The 22,362-nt window shown below is 38.2% G+C and overlaps 2 protein-coding genes across 3 annotated transcripts in view; one reads left to right on the top strand and one right to left on the bottom strand.

Moving 5' to 3' along the window:
- LOC143711983 (CLIP-associating protein 1-B-like) overlaps positions 1–6,873 on the bottom strand; it is an 81,101-nt gene extending 74,228 nt beyond the window's left edge. For both annotated transcript variants that reach the window (XM_077204218.1, XM_077204219.1), the window contains exons 1-2: positions 6,816–6,873; positions 3,299–3,755 (exon numbers count right to left, since the gene is read on the bottom strand). In XM_077204218.1, coding sequence (XP_077060333.1) covers positions 3,299–3,493 — 195 coding nt within the window. In that variant the 5' untranslated portion in view covers positions 3,494–3,755; positions 6,816–6,873. The remainder of the gene's footprint in view (positions 1–3,298; positions 3,756–6,815) is intronic.
- Positions 6,874–8,263: 1,390 nt separating this feature from the next.
- On the top strand, positions 8,264–22,250 carry LOC143711982 (E3 ubiquitin ligase TRAF3IP2-like). Its single transcript, XM_077204217.1, has 9 exons — positions 8,264–8,481; positions 12,455–12,975; positions 15,731–15,779; positions 19,072–19,136; positions 19,288–19,385; positions 19,480–19,548; positions 19,677–19,793; positions 21,069–21,143; positions 21,369–22,250. The coding sequence occupies exons 2-9, from the start codon at positions 12,468–12,470 to the stop codon at positions 21,516–21,518; spliced, it is 1,131 nt and encodes a 376-aa protein (XP_077060332.1). The 5' UTR covers positions 8,264–8,481; positions 12,455–12,467; the 3' UTR covers positions 21,519–22,250.
- The last annotated feature ends 112 nt before the right edge of the window (positions 22,251–22,362 follow it).

Genomic DNA, 22,362 nt, shown 5'->3' with positions numbered 1-22,362 from the left:
TCAAAACTGAAATTAATCTCTGTTTGTTTCAGACTTTTAAGGATCATTTTGTTTAATAACAGACTATCAGACACATTTAACCTGGTTCTAATATTTACAATAACATTACTTTAAAACTTTGTTAATTCAAAAATCACTTTTAACATTTTTTTGATAACATATTTATGGTCAATGAGTTTGATATGAAGTGATTTTCTCAAACAAAACCTTGTTTTCAGGCTAAAGCACTGCGAGTAACAACAGAATATAAAGCACTGAAAAACTCAGACACATTAAAAGAAAAAAGAATTCAATGCCAAATTCAAAAACCTCCTCCAAATGCATTTAGATGCTTTCTGTAAATCTCTCTACTGAAATACACACAATGTCCGTAAATTATAAGCATAAACCCCATTTCTCATTTAATAAACTGCCTGCCATCCAAAAATGCAGTCCTGTGAAATTATAAACCATAGTTTCCACTCAAACTCAGGCTTCAGAAAAGACACACTCAAGCACAGAGTCCCACTGAACTGGTGAGAAGAACGGGAGTGAGTCGCCCTTCCTGAAATGATAACAAATGCCTTTATCATCCTCAACAATCATTTCCACTGCTACAACATTCAGAAGTTCAATTCTGCAGCGATGCTATGCAACTCCAATGCAACAAACCTGAAACTATATCATAGTCGTGCACACTTATAAAACATGTTTAAAAACTCTTGCAACATGCATCGACCAAGGATGCAAAATAATGTTTAGTGAATTACAGTTTCTGCTCAGCTTCTAATAGGAAAAATGCTTTCAGCACATTCATTTTCTCCCAATCTTTATCAAGTTTTCAAGTTTCAAGGATTATTTATACAGCACCATTAAAATAGCAGCAGCTGACCAATGTGCTTTATAACATCGGATCAAATAAATACCAGCAAAAACAAGTAGAAAACTAATTTCACAAATAAAATCAGAGACAATTTTCAAACTAAATAGCAAAATCAAATCAAAATACTATCAGAAGACAAATACAAAAATAATCATCAAGGGTTAGGGTTATTATCAAAAATAATGAGTTTTAAGCTAAGATTTAAAAATCTGTAATGTAGGAGTAAATCTAATGTGAACTGTTAACCTGTTCCAGAGTTTAGGGCCCGCAACAGCAAAGCCACGTTCTCCTCTTTGTTTTAATCTGGCTCTGGGAACAGTGACTGTACGTTCACACCGCCGCCGACTTGAGCGTCAAAGAAGCTCTGGCCGCTCTGTCAAGGACGCTTGTCAAAAAGCACAGGGAAGCTCGTTGACGCTTTGGACGCTCTGACGTAGCCGGGAGAAGAGAAGTGTCACAACATGAAATGTAATAAACAGAAAAAAACAAGCAATACATTGAAGAAACCTTTTATATTGACAGCATTTTTATAACTGTTTTGGTCACTTTTGGTCGGGGAAAAAAATAATAATTAGCTATTATTATTATTATTATTTGCATTAGGCTATTATTTGCATTAGTGCAATTGGTCAAATCTTTGTCACCGTGAGCAAATGAATTGCATTCCCATGCCTCGTTCTTTTGTAACTGGTCCCTGTAAGCAAACAACGTCATATCATATATGTTAGGAAACCCAGCAACAGCGATTATCAGCTTCTCCTCCATTTTCTCGGAACTAATGTTTTGGTAGGAACGAAAGTTCACATCGTATGTTTCTCCGGAATCAGCCAGAGTGAAGGACGTCTTTATTCTGATTGGTTTCTGGCGTTTTGCCGCTGCTTGCCGCTGAACCGCGTCATAGCTCATTACCATAAAGTTGAGCTTCTTTCAACTTTCTGATTGACGCTCAAAACGCTCAAAACGCCCAAAACGCGACGCCGAGGGATTTGACGCTCCTTGCAGCTGAGAGAAGCCAGCTTCCATTGATAATGAATGACTTCCGGCCGCTTTGGAAGCTCAAGTCGGCGGCGGTGTGAACGCACCTTGAGCAATCTATGACTACCGGAGCGAAGAGCTCGAGAAGGGTTATGTAGAGAGAGAAGAGATGGGGCTGGGCGATACGGCCAAAAAATCATATCTCTGTATTTTTTGTTTAAATGGCGATACACGGTATATCTCGGTACTTTCTACGTTTTTCTATTTGGATAAAGAAAATCTGTATGTTATTAATGTTATTTCACATCCTGCCCAATGATATCCAACAAACAATGTTGATATTGAAGGATATGGAAACAAATATAGTGAATGTAATGCTATGCAATATATCATTTGCAAAAATGTGGTTAAAATCACATTACTCATTCACACGGAAACTTGAATTTTAGCGGAGATTCACTTGCAGAAGCTCGTCCTCTCATGATCAGTGAAATGGACATAATATTTGTTTGAGTTTCTAACATTTACAGATCAATATACCTGTGAAATGTAAGTTAAGCACTGAGGAAAGCACCACGTCTCAAACGCATTAAACAGCGCAAGGATTTATCTGTCAGTCAGCAACAGAATCTGTCAGAGCATCTGACCAAGCAAGCTGCTTTAAACTTGTTAACTATATCTTACCAGTTATTTTAAAGCGCTTAAAGGGATAGTTCACCCAGAAATGAAAATTCTGTCAGTATTTACTCTCCCTCATGTTGTTCAACCCCGTAAGACCTTCGTTCATCTTCGGAACACATATTAAGATATTTTTGATTCATCATTTAAAAAGGTCCAAGTGACTACAGTTGCTCAATCAGCGCAGCGCTTCTGGGTTGTACGTCACACGTAGGCTCACTATTGGCCGACGCTGGTCATGTGTGTGATGCGTGTGACGTACAACACAGAAGCGCTGCGCTGTTACACTAGTGAACTGACTCAAGGCCCACAGAGAAGGAAATGAATAGTTGAAATAAAGTCGTTATTTTTGTTTGTTGGATAACGTTTTGGACAAATTGTACTGTGTACTGTGGTGATGGCGCAGTGGATAAGACACATGCCTTTGGTGTGAGAGACCCGGGTTCGAATCCACTGTGAGACACCAATGTGTCCCTGAGCCAGACACTTAACCCCTAGTTGCTCCAGAGGTGTGCGACATCTGACATATATACCAATTGTAAGTCGCTTTGGATAAAAGCGTCAGCTAAATGAATAAATGTAAATGTACTTTCACTGCAGCATCTCACACTGCGTCCTCCGCTATTTTTCAGATGTGCTCGTATCAAACTACTGTGTCGATATAAACGGTATTGCCTCATTCCATATAGTTTCAAAAAAATATATCGACATATCGTACAAACTCGATATACCGCCCAGCCCTAAAAGATTTGAGAGATATAGATATCCCAAACTCTCTCTCACCTTGAAATTGCTTGCGTTGACCCATGAGGTTGCCAGACTGTCCATCATCCGGTCCAGCATGGTCTGATCGTGTTCCAGGTCATGTGACTTCTGTCGGTCCAGAATGTAGTCTATAATTTCCGGTCCAACTTGAAACCGACGTCCAACCTCTTTCTGCGTGACCTGCGCCACTATGTACTCCATGTTGGGCTCCATGACTTCGTCAAGACCGAACACGACTCAGGAAGACAACACATAAAAACACAAATACTGGCCTGAAAACAACCTGTGATCTTGTTAATCCAAAGACAGAATCCAAGAGGCCGCAGGAAGTGCGAATGCGGGGTTGCGGACGGCACCCGTGCAACATGTGTTGATGTTATAACCGATGAATCAAACAGTACTGGTGCAAAACCTTCTGTCAAACGGCCAGTCCATCATTGTAACGAAGTCCAGTTCCACATCTCAGGGTCAAGTTCTGCAATGCAAATTAAAATAGTTATTTATTCACAGGTCAAGTAATACAAAAACTGAATGATCACTTTAAACCTATAAATCTTACTGCATCATTTTACATTTTAATGGACAAATTAAATCTTATTTAATATTCTATGATGGTTGATGTGCTCGGATTATCTTTATAAATTAAACAATAAATAAAAATAAGATATACTACCGTTTTTTTATGATAAAAGATGTATGAATGTACGAATATGTAAGAATAAATGGTTACACTTTATTTTAAGTTGTCATTGTTACAGTGTTATTATACATTTAAGTACTGAGAAATAATATTTAACTGCATACTTACTATAGGGTTTGTGCGTTTGGTTTAGGGTTAGTTGCATGTAATTATGCATAATTTATAGTTATTAGATTACCATGGCTTGCTATTAACTTTTTTGCTCAGCAGCCACTGTGGATAGCGGTTTTTTAAAGTTACGAGCCACTCAGCATTTTCATTTGCCACAATTTTGACATCGATACCATGGGGAAAAACTGCCATATAGATATTTTTAATATTATCTCATAATTTAGCAGTAGGTATATTAGGCTACTGTCACTTTAAGACCTGACGCACGGATCCATTATACTGTTACACATGTGTTTTTTTTCTCAACTGTTTATGTTTACTTAAAACATAACTGACTGTTTTACGTGAATACTCACTAAGACCGGCGTTTTGATATTATTTTGTGTGTATTTGACTGTTTAAGCGCATCAAGCAGCGAAAAAGAACGAAATTTAACACTGAGAGGCGGCTTTATGTGCCGCACTTTGGGTATGAGCACAAAATCTGCAGGAATTAGTAAAATTATGTGCAATACACGCAATCCCACGTTGAAATTCAAGCCCTGTAACACCAACAATATTCATCCAGAGAAAATGAAAGGAGTGAGTGAGGAGAGGAGGGTTTGTGTGTCACTCGCTGTCGGTGAGATGAGAGAGAAAGAGCAGCTGGTTTCAGATATTTCAGTATCAATGTGTATCGAAAAAAACATATTTTTGACAACACTTATTGCACTTAGTTTATTATTTCTGATGCCTTTTAAAAGACTACAATTGAAAAATGTATATTATAAAATTCAACCCGCCAAAGTGCGGCTAGTACAGTTTCACGCCACTGCTGAAACACACACGGATGGAGGATGTTAATGTCAAGCCCTGGTTTTTACTTAATTATATGTAACATGAAACAAGGACTCTAAAATAAAGTGTTACCGAATAAACATGATGAACTGAAGGTAGGGGAACGTTAGAATAATGTTAGAATAACTTCCACAAACCAAAAATCAACATTCTATTCCTGTTAAGAAAACTTTCTTTGCTAACCAAAAACACACCTTAAAAAAGAACGTTCTAGGGGGAAAAAATTGTTAGCTGTGTATATAGCGACTTTTATGTTTCATTCTTGTTATGATTATCGTTAAACTGAAAGGATTTGTTGTGGGGAGAGAGGAACTAAAACACCCTGTGTTTAGTGTTTATAATATTTAATAAACTGTTACTTATACGTGAATTATGTTTTTTTTCCCTCTCTCTAAAAAACCCAATTTTGTTATTATCCCTTTAATAGGCTCAACTTTTCTTGTATTAGTCCTATGGTAAAAACAATGATCAACTCATGTAAACACACAGTATTACTTTGAATTTTCAAATATTACAAAGTACAGTGGCAGTAATACTTTGTAATTACCATATTCAAATACCTTGATATATATGACATTTTATGGTATGATAAACACAGTATTTGCCATGGTAATTTCTTGTAAGTGATTCAAATGTAAAAGATGATGTCACATGCATCATGTGTCACGTGAGAACATACATGTAGCCTATATTTGAAGACATTAGCAGTCACAGTTCACCATTATGCATTAATGAAGCAGCTGTTGTGATTGCTAATCTAACTTTAGCAGTGTTTAATTTCACCGAGCAGTTGTTTAGCAGCTGTCTGGCTAACATATCTCAGTATAAACAGGACGGGCTGCACTTACATGCTAAACAAACCCCGGGCCTTTCAGGGAGAACTCAACGAGTATTACGCGCTAAAAAAAATACGATAAAAACATACGGATAAAACATTAGCGACACTAGCACGCGTATGGATATCGTTGCTTGGTAACGGTGAAGAATATTGGTTGTTATTAGTGCACGAGGCCCAAAAAGACGATGTTTAATGTGTTTAACACGCGCGCGACCTTACATATTTTAAAATGTAAAAACTTCACGTGCATTTTTTTTTACACACAAAATATAACAAGCGCATGCAGAAATAGTCTTAACTGATACATTTAATCTGCTTAAACATCATACAAATAAAATGCATTTACCTGCCAAGCAAAACATGTTAATATTAGTATAATAATATTAGCATTTAGTATACAGCATATAGATATATAAGTAGCTAATGCAAGTGTCATTTGTCTAGTCGACATTTTTCACTTGTTTATGTTAAAATAAGGTTTAATGATGTTTAGATATTTTACTGGAGAAAAAATATACAATACGACATTTTGCATATCTTTACATGACTAACAAAAAAGTACCTTGGTTTTTCCCATGGCATTTTTTTTTGTTAAGTGACATAGATGCCACACACTCGTTTAAATTATATTTCCTAATTTCCTTCTAGTTGCACGTGCATTATTTCACATGGCATCATCAACTCATAATTAAACTATATACTAGATTAATATAGTGTCTAATATTAATTGTACAGTAAAAGGTTTGAGGGTGACTTTTAAAAATGCAAAAGGAAGACCAACCCAACTGAGTGTACAGAATGACTAATGAATAAATTAATGCAAACAATGATCGAGATGGAAAGAAACAAGATGCAACTACAATGTCACAGTACAGCTAATGTGTGTTTTGCATGGATGCATGACTAAGAATGTATCTAGTGTGGCATATGCTGTTGAATATTACTGTATGCATAAACTACTTTCCCTGATAATGCATGCAAAGCCCATTCTGAGTCAAAACGCAACTAGTGATAAAGGCTGTGAAAAAGCTCGTTTGATAACGGACGTACCTGGCTTATCTCGCTCTAAACCCTCTACATGGGAACGGTTTCCCGTGGGTTGATCATCAGTTGATATTTGGAAGGAAACAGCAGAAATCTCCGCCCATTGTGCGGCTTCAAACATCAATATGACAGTGCGCATGCGCCAGATTCAGCCGAGATAGAGCGCCATCTGCTGTCTGATGAACTCAATTTCATCTACCAGTATGGCAAGCCGAATTGACATTTATTCATTCACAGGGTATTAACTCTTGATATAAACAATTAAATTTTCACTAGTTAAAATGCCAATTCCTGATATTAGGAATTAGATTTCTACTAGTAAATATGTTAATTCTTGATATCAACAATGACTTCATCACTCTCAGAAATATGAAATTCTTGATATCAAGAATTAAATTTTAACTAGTAAAAACTATAAATCTTTGATATCTTGCAATTGTATTTTCACTAGTTAAATCTCACCATAGGCTACCATTAAAAATCAATTATTTCTATCTGGAATTGATTTCTTACTATAGTTGAAATTCCAATTCCACATATCAGAAATACAATTCTTACTAGTAAAAATCATATTTTTTAACATCAATGATTGCGTGGTTAATAGTGCCTATGTCTGTTCTTGATATCAACAATTGAATTGCTACTAGTAGTAAACAATTATACCAATAATTCGATTGTCACTATCATTGACGATGTTAATTTCTTATATCTGTAATGAGATTGTTACTAGTAAGAAAACTAGACATCTGAAATTACTCTCCTAATTATTTATATCAGAAATACATTTACAGATATCAAAAATTAACATTTCAACTAGTGAAAATTTAGTTCTTGAAAGCAGGAATTTATATATATTTTTATTTACATCATTTATATTTATGAATATTATTATTTACTAGTAAGAATTGTATTTCTGATTTGTGAAATTAGAATTTCAGCTGGTAAGAAATCAATTCTTGACATCAACAATTGAATTCGAATCACAGTCGGTGACATTTAGCTAGTGAAAATAGAATTACAAATATCAAGAATTATAGTTTTTACTAGTTGAAATTTAATTTTTGATATCAACAATTCGTATTTCTGTAAGGGATGACGTCATTGTTGATATCAAGAATGAACATTTTTACTAGTGGAAATGTAATTCCTGACATCAAAAAATGCCATTGATACTAATTTCTGATATCAATAATTAGTATTGTAAGTAGTGAAAATTGTTGATATCAGGAGTTAATATCCTCCGAATAAATAAATGTTACCTTCGGCTTGCCATACTCCTTGCGCCTTCATTGTTATTTAAATAAATTCTGAAATGCAGACTTCCCAAATGGTTGTTAAAATTATTTTTCACCAACGTCAAGTAAAAAGAATGAAGATTGAAAAATAGAAAGTTTTATATGCATCATGTTTGGCGCTCAGCAACAGCTTTTCATCATGTGTTCACGCGTTATTTTACTCCTCCCATCACCATTATCTTCCTCCGACGACACACGAATCCAAACGCTCTTTGATGTCGTTTTGCATTGAATGCTGACATATTAAGTTATTATCGAAATATGCGTTATACTCTGTCTAAATCGTTGTCAAAAGGGAGCAAACAAGAACTGAAATGTCAAATGAAACAACTGTCTGACTTCCTGAAGTGACTGTGACTTCTGCTGCTCGCGCTCAGGTGAGTTTCTCAAGTTTCATAAATAATAAAAGTCACATAACGACGAGAAACTAATTTCATACTATTTTAGGGCATAACATGTAATTTCTTTTTGCATATGTGCAAATCATTAGAATGTTGCCAATGCCTGTTCCACAAATATAGTAGCCTATGTACTAAAATATTGATTTTAAAAATATCCATTTAAATGATTTTCTCATACCAAATATATTCCCTCGAAAAAGTAAAGTAAGGGATTACAATTAATTTTTCTGTGATTTCATTACAGTTCATTAAATCAAAATCTAATGTTAAAATGTATGTTTTTAATGTCACATCCTCCCTTTACACATCAGATCAAGAATAAGTTATGCGATTGTATATTGTTTATTTGAAATAATTAAAAGAGCCATTTCATGACTATCCTTGTTTTGTTGCTCAACTGGTCGAGGTTGATATGGGATTTAGATAGTAATGCAATACTTTTTAGAGAGAGTAATTAGTACAGTAATCTAATTACACTGTTAAAGATGTAATTAGTATCTAGTAATTATTATTTTTTTAGAGTAACTTACCCAACACTATATATATATTATTTTTCTCCTTGTTTATTTGCCAAGTGTCTGGAAACATTTGAATCAGATTATCAGTGATAAAGCACAAATACTCGTCTTTTCTTTATCAAACTGACTCTTCCTGCCGAATGTCGTCTAACCTTTTACCTAATTTTTATTGACTTTGCTTTTGCATTGAAAACTGATGAACCATCACCACTTCACTACATTTGTCAAGCTTAGTAAGACACAATCATGATCTCTTGTATAAAGGTTGATGTTTTGTGTAACTGTATAAAGGTTGATGTTTTGTGTAAAAGGTTGATGTTTTGTGTAACTGCTGGTATGGCAAAATCTCTCCGTCTTGTGGTCTGCAGTTTTGCATGAGCAGCAGAATCTTAGCACACAGAGATAAAGAGTCATAATGTAGTGTGTCCTATTTAGGGATGCTGCATGGGTGGATGTTACACTAAGGCCTATTTTTTCCCCAGTAGAAAACAGTTCTGACCTCTTTCTTACACCGCCATACCTGGTCACTGATAGCTTTAAGTCGTCATCTTGGTTTCTGCCAGTCTGTGAAGATTTACTCTTCATGCATGTGTAAACATGCACTCATGGCTGAACATATAAATTAAAATTAGTAGCACTTGTTATGTTAGCACTATGTTATGTCAACTGTACTTGTTTCCACATGCTCTATTTTACAAACATTTCACATGTAAACTGTTGCAATGGAGTTGTTATTTAAATTACAATTAGGTTTATAGTTTACATCCTCCTTGTTTGTCTACAACAACAGTTTATTGTGAACGTGGGAGTCAGGAGGACAAAACCCTTTAGGCTATTCTTCACCCAAAACTATCATACTGTATGACTAGAGAAGTTATTGAATATTCTATGAACTTCTGTTATTATTTTTCAATGGGTTTTTGTGTTGTTGCGCTCACTGATCTGTTGTTGCAATTGAAAGTCAAGTATGTTTTGTTATATATCACAGAAAAAACAACAGCATATGAATTTGGAGTGACATAAAGCAGAATAAATGATGGGAGATTTTTTATTTTGTAATTATTATTCATTCATTCAATCTCAAAACTATCAACCCCCAAAGGTTGGCATGGTGATGGAAAAAAATAAAATTACACTTTGTTTAAAAACACAAAGTAGCTGTATAGCAGACCTTTGGGAAAAAAAAAACTAGGGCTGTGTCTGAAATCACACCCTATACCCTCATTCACTGTTCCCTACATTAGTCCACTTATATAGTCCAGTTGAAGGAGTGAATGAAAACGAGTGAATAAATTTGGGCACTGAGTGCGCAATAAACTTGTTGTTTATTAGTCATTTGAAACTTAGCAAACTCCAATAGTAATGAAAAGATTGATCTTGAATTTTGTCATGTATAAACCTTTTAATAATCAATTAAAAAGGAATGTATACCTGTAAGATATTACGCTGTACCCACATTGGAAAATGAATGGATGAATGATTCAGCCGTGGCGCCATCTTCTGGTCAGACTCTCACAGTGCATTATGGGTTTTCTCTAGCCGTTAAGCATACGTCGGTTGTACACTCGTTATTGCGGTGCATTGTGGGATTGAATGAGTGCACTCGATAACATCCACTATAGTTTCGGACGCCACTACAAATGGCTGTTTCCTCAAATAGGGCCCTATTTAAGGCTGATTTCGGACTCAGCCCAAGGAACGATTTTAGTTAAAGGAACGCCTTTTGGTGGACTAAATTAGCTCCTACTTCAGAGTCGAGTCTAATCCAGCACAATTGGAACTACCAGTGATGTAAGTGTACGCTGACGCTGATTAGCCGAATGCATACGAAACACCGGCACCCGCCATGTTTAAAGAGATGTGTAAACACAATTTACATATACGAACTCCACAAACATGGAAAACAGTGATAGATGGACCGGCGCCAAAGTCCAGGCACTTCTCAATCTTCTGAAAGCTGCACTTAAATGACGTCGCTTTCTGCCGGTGTGGTGAAGTGTTGTGTCCCACTGAAGTGATGGGTCCCAGCTTAGGACCCAAGCAACCCGATTGGTTCAAAGCACGTTTTATGGGTAATCGCTTTAGTGCCTGGTTACAAGTCAGACAAAATCACTTTATTATAGAAGACGCTTGAACTACGTTATAGCGAGTCATTAATGTCTTTTAACTTATATGTTTCATATACTAGTATATAACCGAAGCTATAGATTGTGAATTTAAACATTTCTCGTTCTTAGTGTTTTTTTAGTTAGCTTACATAGTAGCATAGCATGCAGCTATCCGATGAGCGTGCTAGCTGAGTTTTACCTGAGCTTATAAGAGGCCTAAAATGCCCAAAGAGGACATTTAGTTCAACCAAAATCACATACTCTCTTGATTAGGTACTATTTTGAATTGAAGTGATTAGATTACACTTTATTTTAACGTGTCCATGTTACAGTGTAATTATGCATTTAAGTACTGCATAATCAAATAACTATACACATACTTACTATAGAGGTAGAGTTAGGATTAGGGTTTGTTTTAAGGTTAGTTGCATGTAATTATGCATAATTTATAGTTATTGCATAATAATTATTAAGTAATGCATAATTTATTATTACTACAGTAACTACATGTAACAAGTGTAACAAGGACACTGTAAAGTAAAGTGTTACCAGTGATTACTTCACAACCGGTAAAAAAGTATGTTCTGCGTAGTATGAATATAATATGGACGTACTACATTTGCCATATTGTCATGATCATGTGACCTACCGTCACTTCACTGCCATTCACAAATCATCTCCCGTGGCCTCATGGGATAGTAAAGTGTGCATCGTATACTAGGTCATCCAGGTACTTTTTGCCTACTGTTTTATGAGTACTGTGAATCTATTTTTGTTACATACTGTTTTACGCCTTCTATATAGTAGGGAAGTATGAAATGTTGGATGCAGCCACAGATTTGTCGAATCATACGTCATCAATAGCGGTTGACTCGGGTACGGTTCGTGGGTGCGCACCTGAGATCGGAAAACAGCATTCACGTCATCCAAACTAACCAAACTCCTAAAGTCCTAGTGTGAGAGCACCCTATAACAACCCGGTGCGAAAAATGATTGGGACACTATACTGTAAAAAGCACAGATGAGACGTAAAACCAAGTTCCTGACGCTCTGTGGTCTCTATAAATCCCATGGCACTTCTCATAAATATTGGCCTGCAAAACTATTGCATTCCCCTGAGAAACTTTGCATTAGCTCGCAAGACATTTGCATTCTCTCACTCTCAATAATATTTCCATCACGAAAGTATTGTGAGTGAACGCAAAAGCATTGATATACAAATTTTCCTCGCATCTCATATTTTTCCATCACCATGTTCCGTTAGAGGCTTAGCACAAAACCACAGAAAAAATTATCTAAAAACAATTCTCATCTTTTATACAGATACCCGACCCACATGGCCCATCAGTACTCGTCTCTAAACTGTCCAGAGGAGAATGACGAAACCATGAGTGAACATTTTGAGTCAGACCTTCATCCGGACGTCACCAATAACCGTTCCACAACCATGCAGATTATTCCCCAGAGTTACCCTCAGTCTTCAGCGTACGCCCATCAGACGCCCTTCCCCAGCTGGGACGATCACAAGGGCTGGTTGTCGTCAGGTTCTCCTCACAGTCTTCCCTCCTGTCTTCCCTCTGCGATCTATCACACACTCTCAGAGAGCAGCTCGTTTTTTCCCAGCAGTTCTCACTCTCTTCCAGGCAGTTGTAGCCCGAGTCTAGAGCATCCAGGATCTTTGCATTCGTTTCCTCCGTCTGTGAACACACACCACTATCCCTCGCCCTCGTACCCCGGCGCTTACATGTGTTGTGGTCAGTATCGCCCTCCTCCACGTCACATGACCCCCGTTCATCATCACTGCGGCTCCAGACCGGGACATCAGCTGCCCTTCAGACCCTCAGGTGCGTTACTTATAAACTTATCATGATGTTCGAAAGTTTGGGGTTCCTTTTATTCAGTAAGGGTGCATCATGACAGTAAAGACAATTATAATGTAACAAAAGATGGTAACACTTTATTTTACAGTGTCCTTGTTATATGTAACATGTACTTACCATAGTAATAATAGTAAATGGTGCATAATTACATGCAACTAACCCTCAACCAAATCCTAATCCTTCCCTAACCCTATAGTGATATTATAGTATATTACTCAGTACTCAAATATATAATTACACTGTAACAATGACACCTTAAAATAAAGTGTAACCAAAAAGATTTCCGTTTCAAAATTCTGTACTTTTGAACTTTCTATGCATCAAATAATCTGAAAAATAAATGTATCTTAAGCAGTAAATCATCATATTAGAGAAAAATTTCTGAAGGATCATGTGACACTGAAGACTGGAGTAAAGATGCTGATTCAAATTCAGCTTTGATCACAGGAATAAATTACACTTTACTATATATTGACATAGAAAACTGCTGTTTTACATTGTAATAATATTTCACGGTTTTTACTGTATTTTTGATCAAATAAATGCAGCCTTTGTGAGCAGAAGAGACTTATTTCAAAAACATTATAAAATAATACAGACCCCAAACTTTTGAATGGAAGTATTCCTCAACTTAAGGGTTTAAATGCAGGACTTTGTTCATCAAAGATACATTTTTTATTGTTTTTATAGGGTTCTTGAGTTAGTAAATGGTTCTTTGGAGGTTAAAATATTCTACATCTGGCCTAATTGAAAATAGATGCATATTTTGATTTCTGGATAGTTTTCTAAAAAACTATGGATTACTAAAGCAAGTTGTAAAATGTGTTTGTTCTAATTGAGAGAAATATGTTCCACCCATCATACTCACCTTCATGTTGTTCCAAAACTGTATGACTTTCTTTCTTTCTTTGAAACAAAAGTGGCCTTAAACCGAAAGTACAAGCTGTTCAAAGTGCACAAAAAAAGGAACAAAATGTTGATGCAGTTGAGTATAAAAGCTTCCCATGTTGCATTTGTTCATATGACACTATCAAACCTGACACAAGGTATCTAAATGCAATAATTTTGAATTGAACACGTGTTTATGTACAAAAACAACCTAATAAGTGGGTCAGAAAACCGTGAGGGTGAGTAAATGACAGACTGTACACGTTCATTCAACCATGAACTCTCAGAATCACTGCTTCTGGCACACTACTAGAAGGATGAGGACACAAGGAATACGGTTAACAGACTTTATTTATACACCTGATGCAATATTCTGTAGATAGAAGGCTTCGAGATCCACACAGAATTGAAAACAGGAAATAACTGGAACAGAAATAGTCTCTTGAATACTTTACTCAGGGCTTGAAGACAGACACGAAAGCAGTGTTCGAACTATACCACGTCCTTTGGGGGAGCCCACTTTTTTTTTGGGGGGGGGGGGGGGGGTGTAAGATGTTCGCGCATTTGCACGTGCCGAGGACTGCAGCGCCTTTCAGACAGGACGTGGAATGCATGGCGCTGCGCTATGAAACCCATCCATTTTCAAGGACTTCCACAGATACATAATAGCTACAAGTTTATGCACTATGCAAGCACTATATACAGGATTCACCCAATTATACTTTATCGACACAAATTGATTAGTCAAACAGCACACAGCCATCCACAAGTAGGCTGTCTTTGAGTTCACTTGAACAAGGGTTAAATTACTCGTCAGGCTAGTAGCCTACAGAAGAATACCATAATTCCTCCGTGCAATTAGGCCTAAGACATCGAGAGTCACGCAGATCTATAACAACCCAGCCACAAAACATATTTGGGAATAACATGCCTTACCTTAACACATAATGGATTTCAAGGACTTTGCGTGCAGATCAATGGCCTCCAACGTTTATATTTTTTCTACGAATCTTTGAGTTAACATGTACTAAACATGACTGGAATTTGCACCGCAGCGCCACCACACCTCGATGCTCATGACAAGAATGGTATGTATAGTTATCTTTATTGAAGTCATGCATGAATGAATGATATTTTTGCTATTTTACATATAATACTCCACGATGATCACATTACACAAAACTGAAATTTCACGTCGAAATAAAACATTGTCAATATTTTTTGAGACCCCCCAAAATTTCACGAATCACGTTTTCAGGGGAGCCCATGTCTTATTAAGGGGAGATGAGCTCCCCCATAGTTCGCACCCTGCACAAAAGTACTTAGAACTTGAATGCAGATACGTAGACACATGAATGGAAATACCGATCCGAAGACACCCGAACTGAGAGCGGACTTGAATAAACTTCCAACTTGACTGCAGAGAAGAGATACGAGGTCAGTAGAAGCACAGAAGAACTTGGAGAATCAGACTGGAGAATCCTGAAGCACCGCCGCACACAATGGCTGCTTGGAAATACACACAGGAGAGTGGTTAGTGATAAACTTGAGTATACTTGCTGCAAGCACAAGGGAATCCTGGAACCAGAGAAGCATGAGGAATCACACGCGTCGCTGGACAGAGAACAATGAAGAGACTGAAGTTTAATCCTGTGTGCAGCGTGGTAAGTTTGTGATGTAATGCAGGTGGTGAATAATCAGTATTCAGGGGATGATGAGCGTGACCAGGTGTGCTGAGTTGGTGCTGGGTGGGGTGTGTCACTAGGTGTATCCGTGACAGCTATAGGAGTTTATTATATATGTCTACATTTTTGTTTCCTTTATTTTACAGGTCTGATGCAGTACAGACAAGTGGATACACAAAGTGTATATTCTGAAAAGTGAGTCCGTTTACCTGCCCTTATTACAACAACTGAACACGTACGGTCCAGTCATAAGAAAAGACATTGCTTTCAAATCAGAATTAATTCTCAATTAATTTGCAATTCTTGCAATCGCGAGTTTATCTCAAAAAGTCGAATGGCAAGTTATTGGAATTGCAAGAATTCAGAGTTTAGATTAGGGTTGTCAAAAGTGCCTGTACTTCTGTACTGAAATGAAAAAATGTGACGATACAGCATTTCTGCAGTATCAGGTAGGACCGATTACTGGGTCAATGGAATGAAAAAAAGCACACGTTTTTTAACTTTTAAAGTTTAAACTTTAGCGCCGTGTGTTAGAACGCGGTGTCGTGCAAGAGATGCTGCAAAAGACGCGAGACCCGAGCGCTATGGTTAAAGACGTCCAACTAGCGTGTTTACATGGAAAAACGATGGAAAAGTAGTGCATTGAAATGGGAAAAGGCTTTCTGTGTGAATGTGTGTAAGCACTCTGTGAAGAGCGTCAACGGTTTCTATTCACGTGATTTTAAAGTGTTGATCATTGTAGCCAATCAGAGGCGTAACTGTTGAGTGTGTGAACGCAATGGCCAATCAGAGGCGTAACTGTTGAGGGTGTGAACGCAGTGGCCAATCAGAGGCGTATCTGTTGAGTGTGTGAACACAGTGGCCAATCAGAGGCGTATCTGTTGAGTGTGTGAACGCAGTGGCCAATCAGAGGCGTATCTGTTGAGTGTGTGAACGCAGTGGCCAAACAGAGGCGTATCTGTTGAGTGTGTGAACGCAGTGGCCAATCAGAGGCGTATCTGTTGAGTGTGTGAACGCAGTGGCCAATCAGAGGCGTTACTGTTGAGTGTGTGAACGCAGTGGCCAATCAGAGGCGTATCTGTTGAGTGTGTGAACGCAGTGGCCAATCAGAGGCGTATCTGTTGTGTGTGTGAACGCAGTGGCCAATCAGAGGCGTATCTGTTGAGTGTGTGAACGCAGTGGCCAATCAGAGGCGTATCTGTTGAGTGTGTGAACGCAGTGGCCAATCAGAGGTGTATCTGTTGAGTGTGTGAACGCAGTGGCCAATCAGAGGCACATCTGTTGAGTGTGTGAACTTAATGGCCAATCAGAGGCGTAACTATTCAGTGTGTGAATGCAGTGGCCAATCAGAGGGGTATCTGTTGAGTGTGTGAACGCAGTGTCCAATCAGAGACGTATCTGTTGATTGTGTGAACGCAGTGGCCAATCAGAGGCGTAACTGTTGAGTGTGTGAACGCAGAGGCCAATCAGAGGCGTAACTGTTGAGTGTGTGAACGCAGTGGCCAATCAGAGGCGTAACTGTTGAGTGTGTGAACGCAGTGGCCAATCAGAAGCGTATCTGTTGAGTGTGTGAACGCAGTGGCCAATCAGAGGCGTAACAGTTGAGTGTGTGAACGCAGAGGCCAATCAGAGGCGTAACTGTTGAGTGTGTGAACGCAGTGGCCAATCAGAGGCGTATCTGTTGAGTGTGTGAATGCAGTGGCCAATCAGAGGCGTATCTGTTGAGTGTGTGAACGCAGTGGCCAATCAGAGGCATATCTGTTGAGTGTGTGAACGCAGTGGCCAATCAGAGTCGTATCTGTTGAGTGTGTGAACGCAGTGGCCAATCAGAGGCGTATCTGTTGAGTGTGTGAACGCAGTGGCCAATCAGGCGTAACTGTTGAGTGTGTGAACGCAGTGGCCAATCAGAGGCGTATCTGTGTTGTGTGTGGACGCAGTGGCCAATCAGAGGCGTATCTGTTGAGTGTGTGAACGCAGTGGCCAATCAGAGGCGTATCTGTTGAGTGTGTGAACGCAGTGGCCAATCAGAGGTGTATCTGTTGAGTGTGTGAACGCAGTGGCCAATCAGAGGCGTATCTGTTGAGTGTGTGAACGCAGTGGCCAATCAGAGGTGTATCTGTTGAGTGTGTGAACGCAGTGGCCAATCAGAGGCACATCTGTTGAGTGTGTGAACTTAATGGCCAATCAGAGGCGTAACTATTCAGTGTGTGAATGCAGTGGCCAATCAGAGGCGTATCTGTTGAGTGTGTGAACGCAGTGTCCAATCAGAGACGTATCTGTTGATTGTGTGAACGCAGTGGCCAATCAGAGGCGTAACTGTTGAGTGTGTGAACGCAGAGGCCAATCAGAGGCGTAACTGTTGAGTGTGTGAACGCAGTGGCCAATCAGAGGCGTAACTGTTGAGTGTGTGAACGCAGTGGCCAATCAGAAGCGTATCTGTTGAGTGTGTGAACGCAGTGGCCAATCAGAGGCGTAACTGTTGAGTGTGTGAACGCAGAGGCCAATCAGAGGCGTAACTGTTGAGTGTGTGAACGCAGTGGCCAATCAGAGGCGTAGCTGTTGAGTGTGTGAACGCAGTGGCCAATCAGAGGCGTATCTGTTGAGTGTGTGAACACAGTGGCCAATCAGAGGCATATCTGTTGAGTGTGTGAACACAGTGGCCAATCAGAGGCGTATCTGTTGAGTGTGTGAACGCAGTGGCCAATCAGAGGCGTATCTGTTGAGTGTGTGAACGCAGTGGCCAATCAGGCGTAACTGTTGAGTGTGTGAACGCAGTGGCCAATCAGGCGTATCTGTTGAGTGTGTGAACGCAGTGGCCAATCAGAGGCGTAACTGTTGAGTGTGTGAACGCAGTGGCCAATCAGAGGCGTATCTGTTGAGTGTGTGAACGCAGTGGCCAATCAGAGGCGTATCTGTTGAGTGTGTGAACGCAGTGGCCAATCAGAGGCGTATCTGTTGAGTGTGTGAACGCAGTGGCCAATCAGTGGCGTTTTAGTATGTCAGAATCCACTCAACACATCTCAAAAAACTAATAGACCTGTCACTTGTTCTATGTAATGTGTAGGGTTTTTTATCATTAATTTGCACTTGATCATTATTATTTACTTATAATTATTAGCATAAAAAAAACTATTTAATTTACGTCATATTTTTATTTTCAAATACTTAAAATCACTTAAAATACTTAAAATAAAACAGTTCCCACAGTTTTTGCTATGGTACTGAAATTGGTCCTGAGAACCGCAATTCTAGTTGCAATTCTGTTTTTTTTTCTTACAATTATGAGATATAAATTCACAATTGTGAGATAATTGTGAGATAAAGGTTTTTATTCCATTGTTGAAACAACTGATAAAGAAAGAGTCATAAATTAAAAAAAAAATAAAGCTTGTAAATTGTAAAAGTTTACAATCATGTCAATCTACTCATACCGTTTATGCTGAGAGTAAAGTGTAACTTCTGTATGTGTGTCTGTATGTGTCTTCAGTGGTCATGCATCTCTGAACCCCAGACAGGCCAGTCAGTGTATCACACACCTGTCACAGGAACAGAGTGAGTTCTACTTCCTGTCTTCCACATCAACACAACCAAATGACCTAGAATAACTAAAATAGAGCAAAGTTCATATGCCGAAGCCTCGAATTAGCATGTGTGCTCCTGTGTTTCGCTCTTTCACGTGTGTCGCGTATTTTTCCCCAAACAGGGAAGGTTTTTGTCACATACGAGGCCGACAGTGAAGAGCATCTGAAGGAGATCATTAAGTTTGTGGCTTTGCTCAGGAACAACGGCTTTGACACGCATGTACAGCGACAATCATTTTAAAAATCTATTTTCAGATGAATCTAGACATAGTTGAAGTGGGTGTGGATTGATTCTTGAGTCTTTGTGCACTCAGATTGATGTTTTTGAGCAACAGCTGAGCAGCATTAGTAAGATTGACTGCATGGAGAGATATCTCAATGAGGTAAATATACAGACACAGGAAGTGACATCACTAGTAGACATCATTACATCTAAACACCTACAATTACAGAGTCTCTCTCTCTCTCTCTCTCTCTCTCTCTCTCTCTCTCTCTCTCTCTCTCTCTGCAGAAAGATTACCTAATCATCATCATCATCAGCTTGAGGTATTACGAGACAATATCAGGAATTAATATCAATATGGACAGTGACGAGAGAACGTCTAACACTGTGTACATCCACAAACAGGTCAGAAAATAACATTCACATACAAAAATAAATAAATAAGCTCTGCTCAACCTGCGAACAATCACAGCTGATTCCTGTAGATTGTGAGTTTAACCTGAGCATGTAGTGTTATTAAGCATTGAGCACACAAACATTAAATGCATAAAATGTAATATAATGTGAGCATGCAATGTGATATTTTAATAAGAACAAAAATACACTGCGCACACAAATATTGAATTCATTAAAATAATAACAATAATAATAATAGTTTTGAATTAAATGAAATTATTTTAATAGCTGCTCTCAAAGGGATAGTTCACCCAAAAATGTAAATTCTGTCAGTAATTACTCTCCCTCATGTTGTTCAACCCCGTTAGACCTTCGTTCATCTTCAGAACACGAATTAATATATTTTTGATTAAATCTGAGAGCTGGATCACTCCTCCATAGGCTTCTATAGGGATTGAACTTGCCGGCCTCGAAAAGTTATTAAATACATCGTTAAAATAGTCCAAGTGACTACAGTGGCTCAATCTTAAGTTTATCAAGTGACGAGAATACTTTTTGTGCGCAAAAAAAAACTAAAATAAAAACTTTATTTCAACTATTCATGTCCTTCTCTGTGGGCTCGAGTGAGTTCACTAGTGTAACAGCACAGCGCTTTGTGTTGTACGTCACACGCATCACACACATGACCAGCGTCGGCCAATAGTGAGCCTACGTGTGACGTAGCTCTACGCTATCACACTACGCTAACTCACTCGAGCCCACAGAGAAGGAAATGAATAGTTGAAATAAGTCGTTATTTATGTTTGTTTTTGCGCACAAAAAGTATTCTCGTCGCTTGATAAACTTAAAGTTGAGCCACTGTAGTCACTTGGACTATTTTAACGATGTCTTTACTAACTTTTCGAGGCCGGCAAGTTTCAATCCCTTAGAAGCCTATGGAGGAGTGATCCAGCTCTCAGATTTAATCAAAAATATCTCAATTCGTGTTCTGAAGATGAACGAAGGACTTACGGGGTTGAACAACATGAGGGAGAGTAATTACTGACAGAATTTACATTTTTGGGTGAACTATCCCTTTAAGGTTTTATTAAAATCATTACAAGGTCATTACAATGCATTCTGGGTCTGCATGAGCTTTAAAGAGTACATATGACGCCGCCTCAGCCAAAACAAGCCTGACAACATAATTGCGAGGGTTTGGTGAAGGGAGTGTGTTGCTCTGCTTTCTCTGTTAAACACACTCTACTAACACTATCTGCTGGTGTGTTTGATTCCCTCCATCAGCTGCAGAGTGAGTTCATTCAGAACGGCTGCAGGAACTACAGGTTCATTCCCATTCTGTTCCCAGGGGCCAAAAAGGTTTGTCAAGTTCAACGGTTGCGACTTTCCCTGAAGCATTTCAACAAATCAAAGCATGTTTGTTATAGGCTACACCTTGTTATAATCGAGTCCCACACGGGTTCTCTACTCTTTACCATCTAATAGACTCAAGAAGCAAAAGATCAATATCATTTCAGCTTCTATTTGCAAACAAAGTGAGGTTTCTCAGGACTGACGCAGGACCTGTTGTCTTCTCGTCCTCAGAGTTACGTTCCCACCTGGCTGCAGAATACACACATCTACAGCTGGCCGACAGATCGGGACGATATTCTCCGCAGGTTAATGCGTTTGGAGAAATACAAACCTCCTCCGATCGGCCCTCTGCCGACGATAGTCTCAGTTCCCCTGAGTTAGAGCCGGAGACGAGCGCTAATACACACATGCTACTGTTTTTGCAGTGCGCAGTGTGGATATTGTGCCGTTTTCTGTATGCATGGAGTACCTGGATGACCTGATGCACTCAACTTTACATTTCCACCATGATAAATTAACTGGAACTGATATGAACCAGGATTATAAACATGTTTTTTGAGTTATTGTTTGAAAAAGCAGTATAACAATTTTACTTCAGAAGTTATAACACGTGACAATGTGGCATACTACTGTTTGAAATGTTTATCATGTTTGCATGCTGTATCCTTTTCTCATATTTTTTTTAAGTTTTGTGGTAACACTTTGCAACAAGGTCTCATTTGTTAAAGTTATTTAATGCATTAGTTAACATGAACTAACTAAAAGCAATATATTTTTACAGCATTTAATAATCTTTGTTAAAGGGATAGTTCACCCTAAAATTAAGTAATACTTTACTTACCCCGGTGTTGTTCTAATGCGGTTTGTTAAGTCTGGCATGTTAAGAGTTTGTTTCTATTAAACTGTGACCTGTGAATGTTACTTTAAAACAAAATGCAGTAGCAGATTATTCTCTTGTTTTTATAATAATAATATTCAGATGTTTTGGTGCTTCAACATTCTTTTGCATTGGATACATAAATATATGCATTTATGTATAGTGCTACAGTTCTCAATTCTTTTAAATAGTTTTTATAGAATTCATATAATATAAAATAATCGTACAAAAACGTTTAACTCGCTGTGTTTTTTAAGTTTATCTTTTGTGTCTTGTATCATTTTCATTGAACTTTCTGAAAATATTTTTTTAATTAAAGAGTATAAAAAATAATGCAATGACAATACT

The sequence above is a fragment of the Siphateles boraxobius genome, unplaced genomic scaffold (assembly GCF_051911475.1).
Source record: "Siphateles boraxobius isolate OS27281-9 unplaced genomic scaffold, OSU_SipBor_1 5, whole genome shotgun sequence".
Taxonomy (NCBI): domain Eukaryota; kingdom Metazoa; phylum Chordata; class Actinopteri; order Cypriniformes; family Leuciscidae; genus Siphateles; species Siphateles boraxobius.
This window is presented reverse-complemented; position numbering and strand designations above follow the sequence as displayed.

What these genes read in the sequence shown, in the direction of transcription:
- LOC143711982 (XM_077204217.1), top strand. Translation starts at nt 12,468, where the DNA reads ATGGCCCATCAGTACTCGTCTCTAAACTGTCCAGAGGAGAATGACGAA. An exon ending in CAAAGTGTATATTCTGAAAA is followed by an intron (nt 15,780 to 19,071) that starts GTGAGTCCGTTT and finishes ATGTGTCTTCAG; the next exon opens with TGGTCATGCATCTCTGAACC. An exon ending in ACACCTGTCACAGGAACAGA is followed by an intron (nt 19,137 to 19,287) that starts GTGAGTTCTACT and finishes TTCCCCAAACAG; the next exon opens with GGAAGGTTTTTGTCACATAC.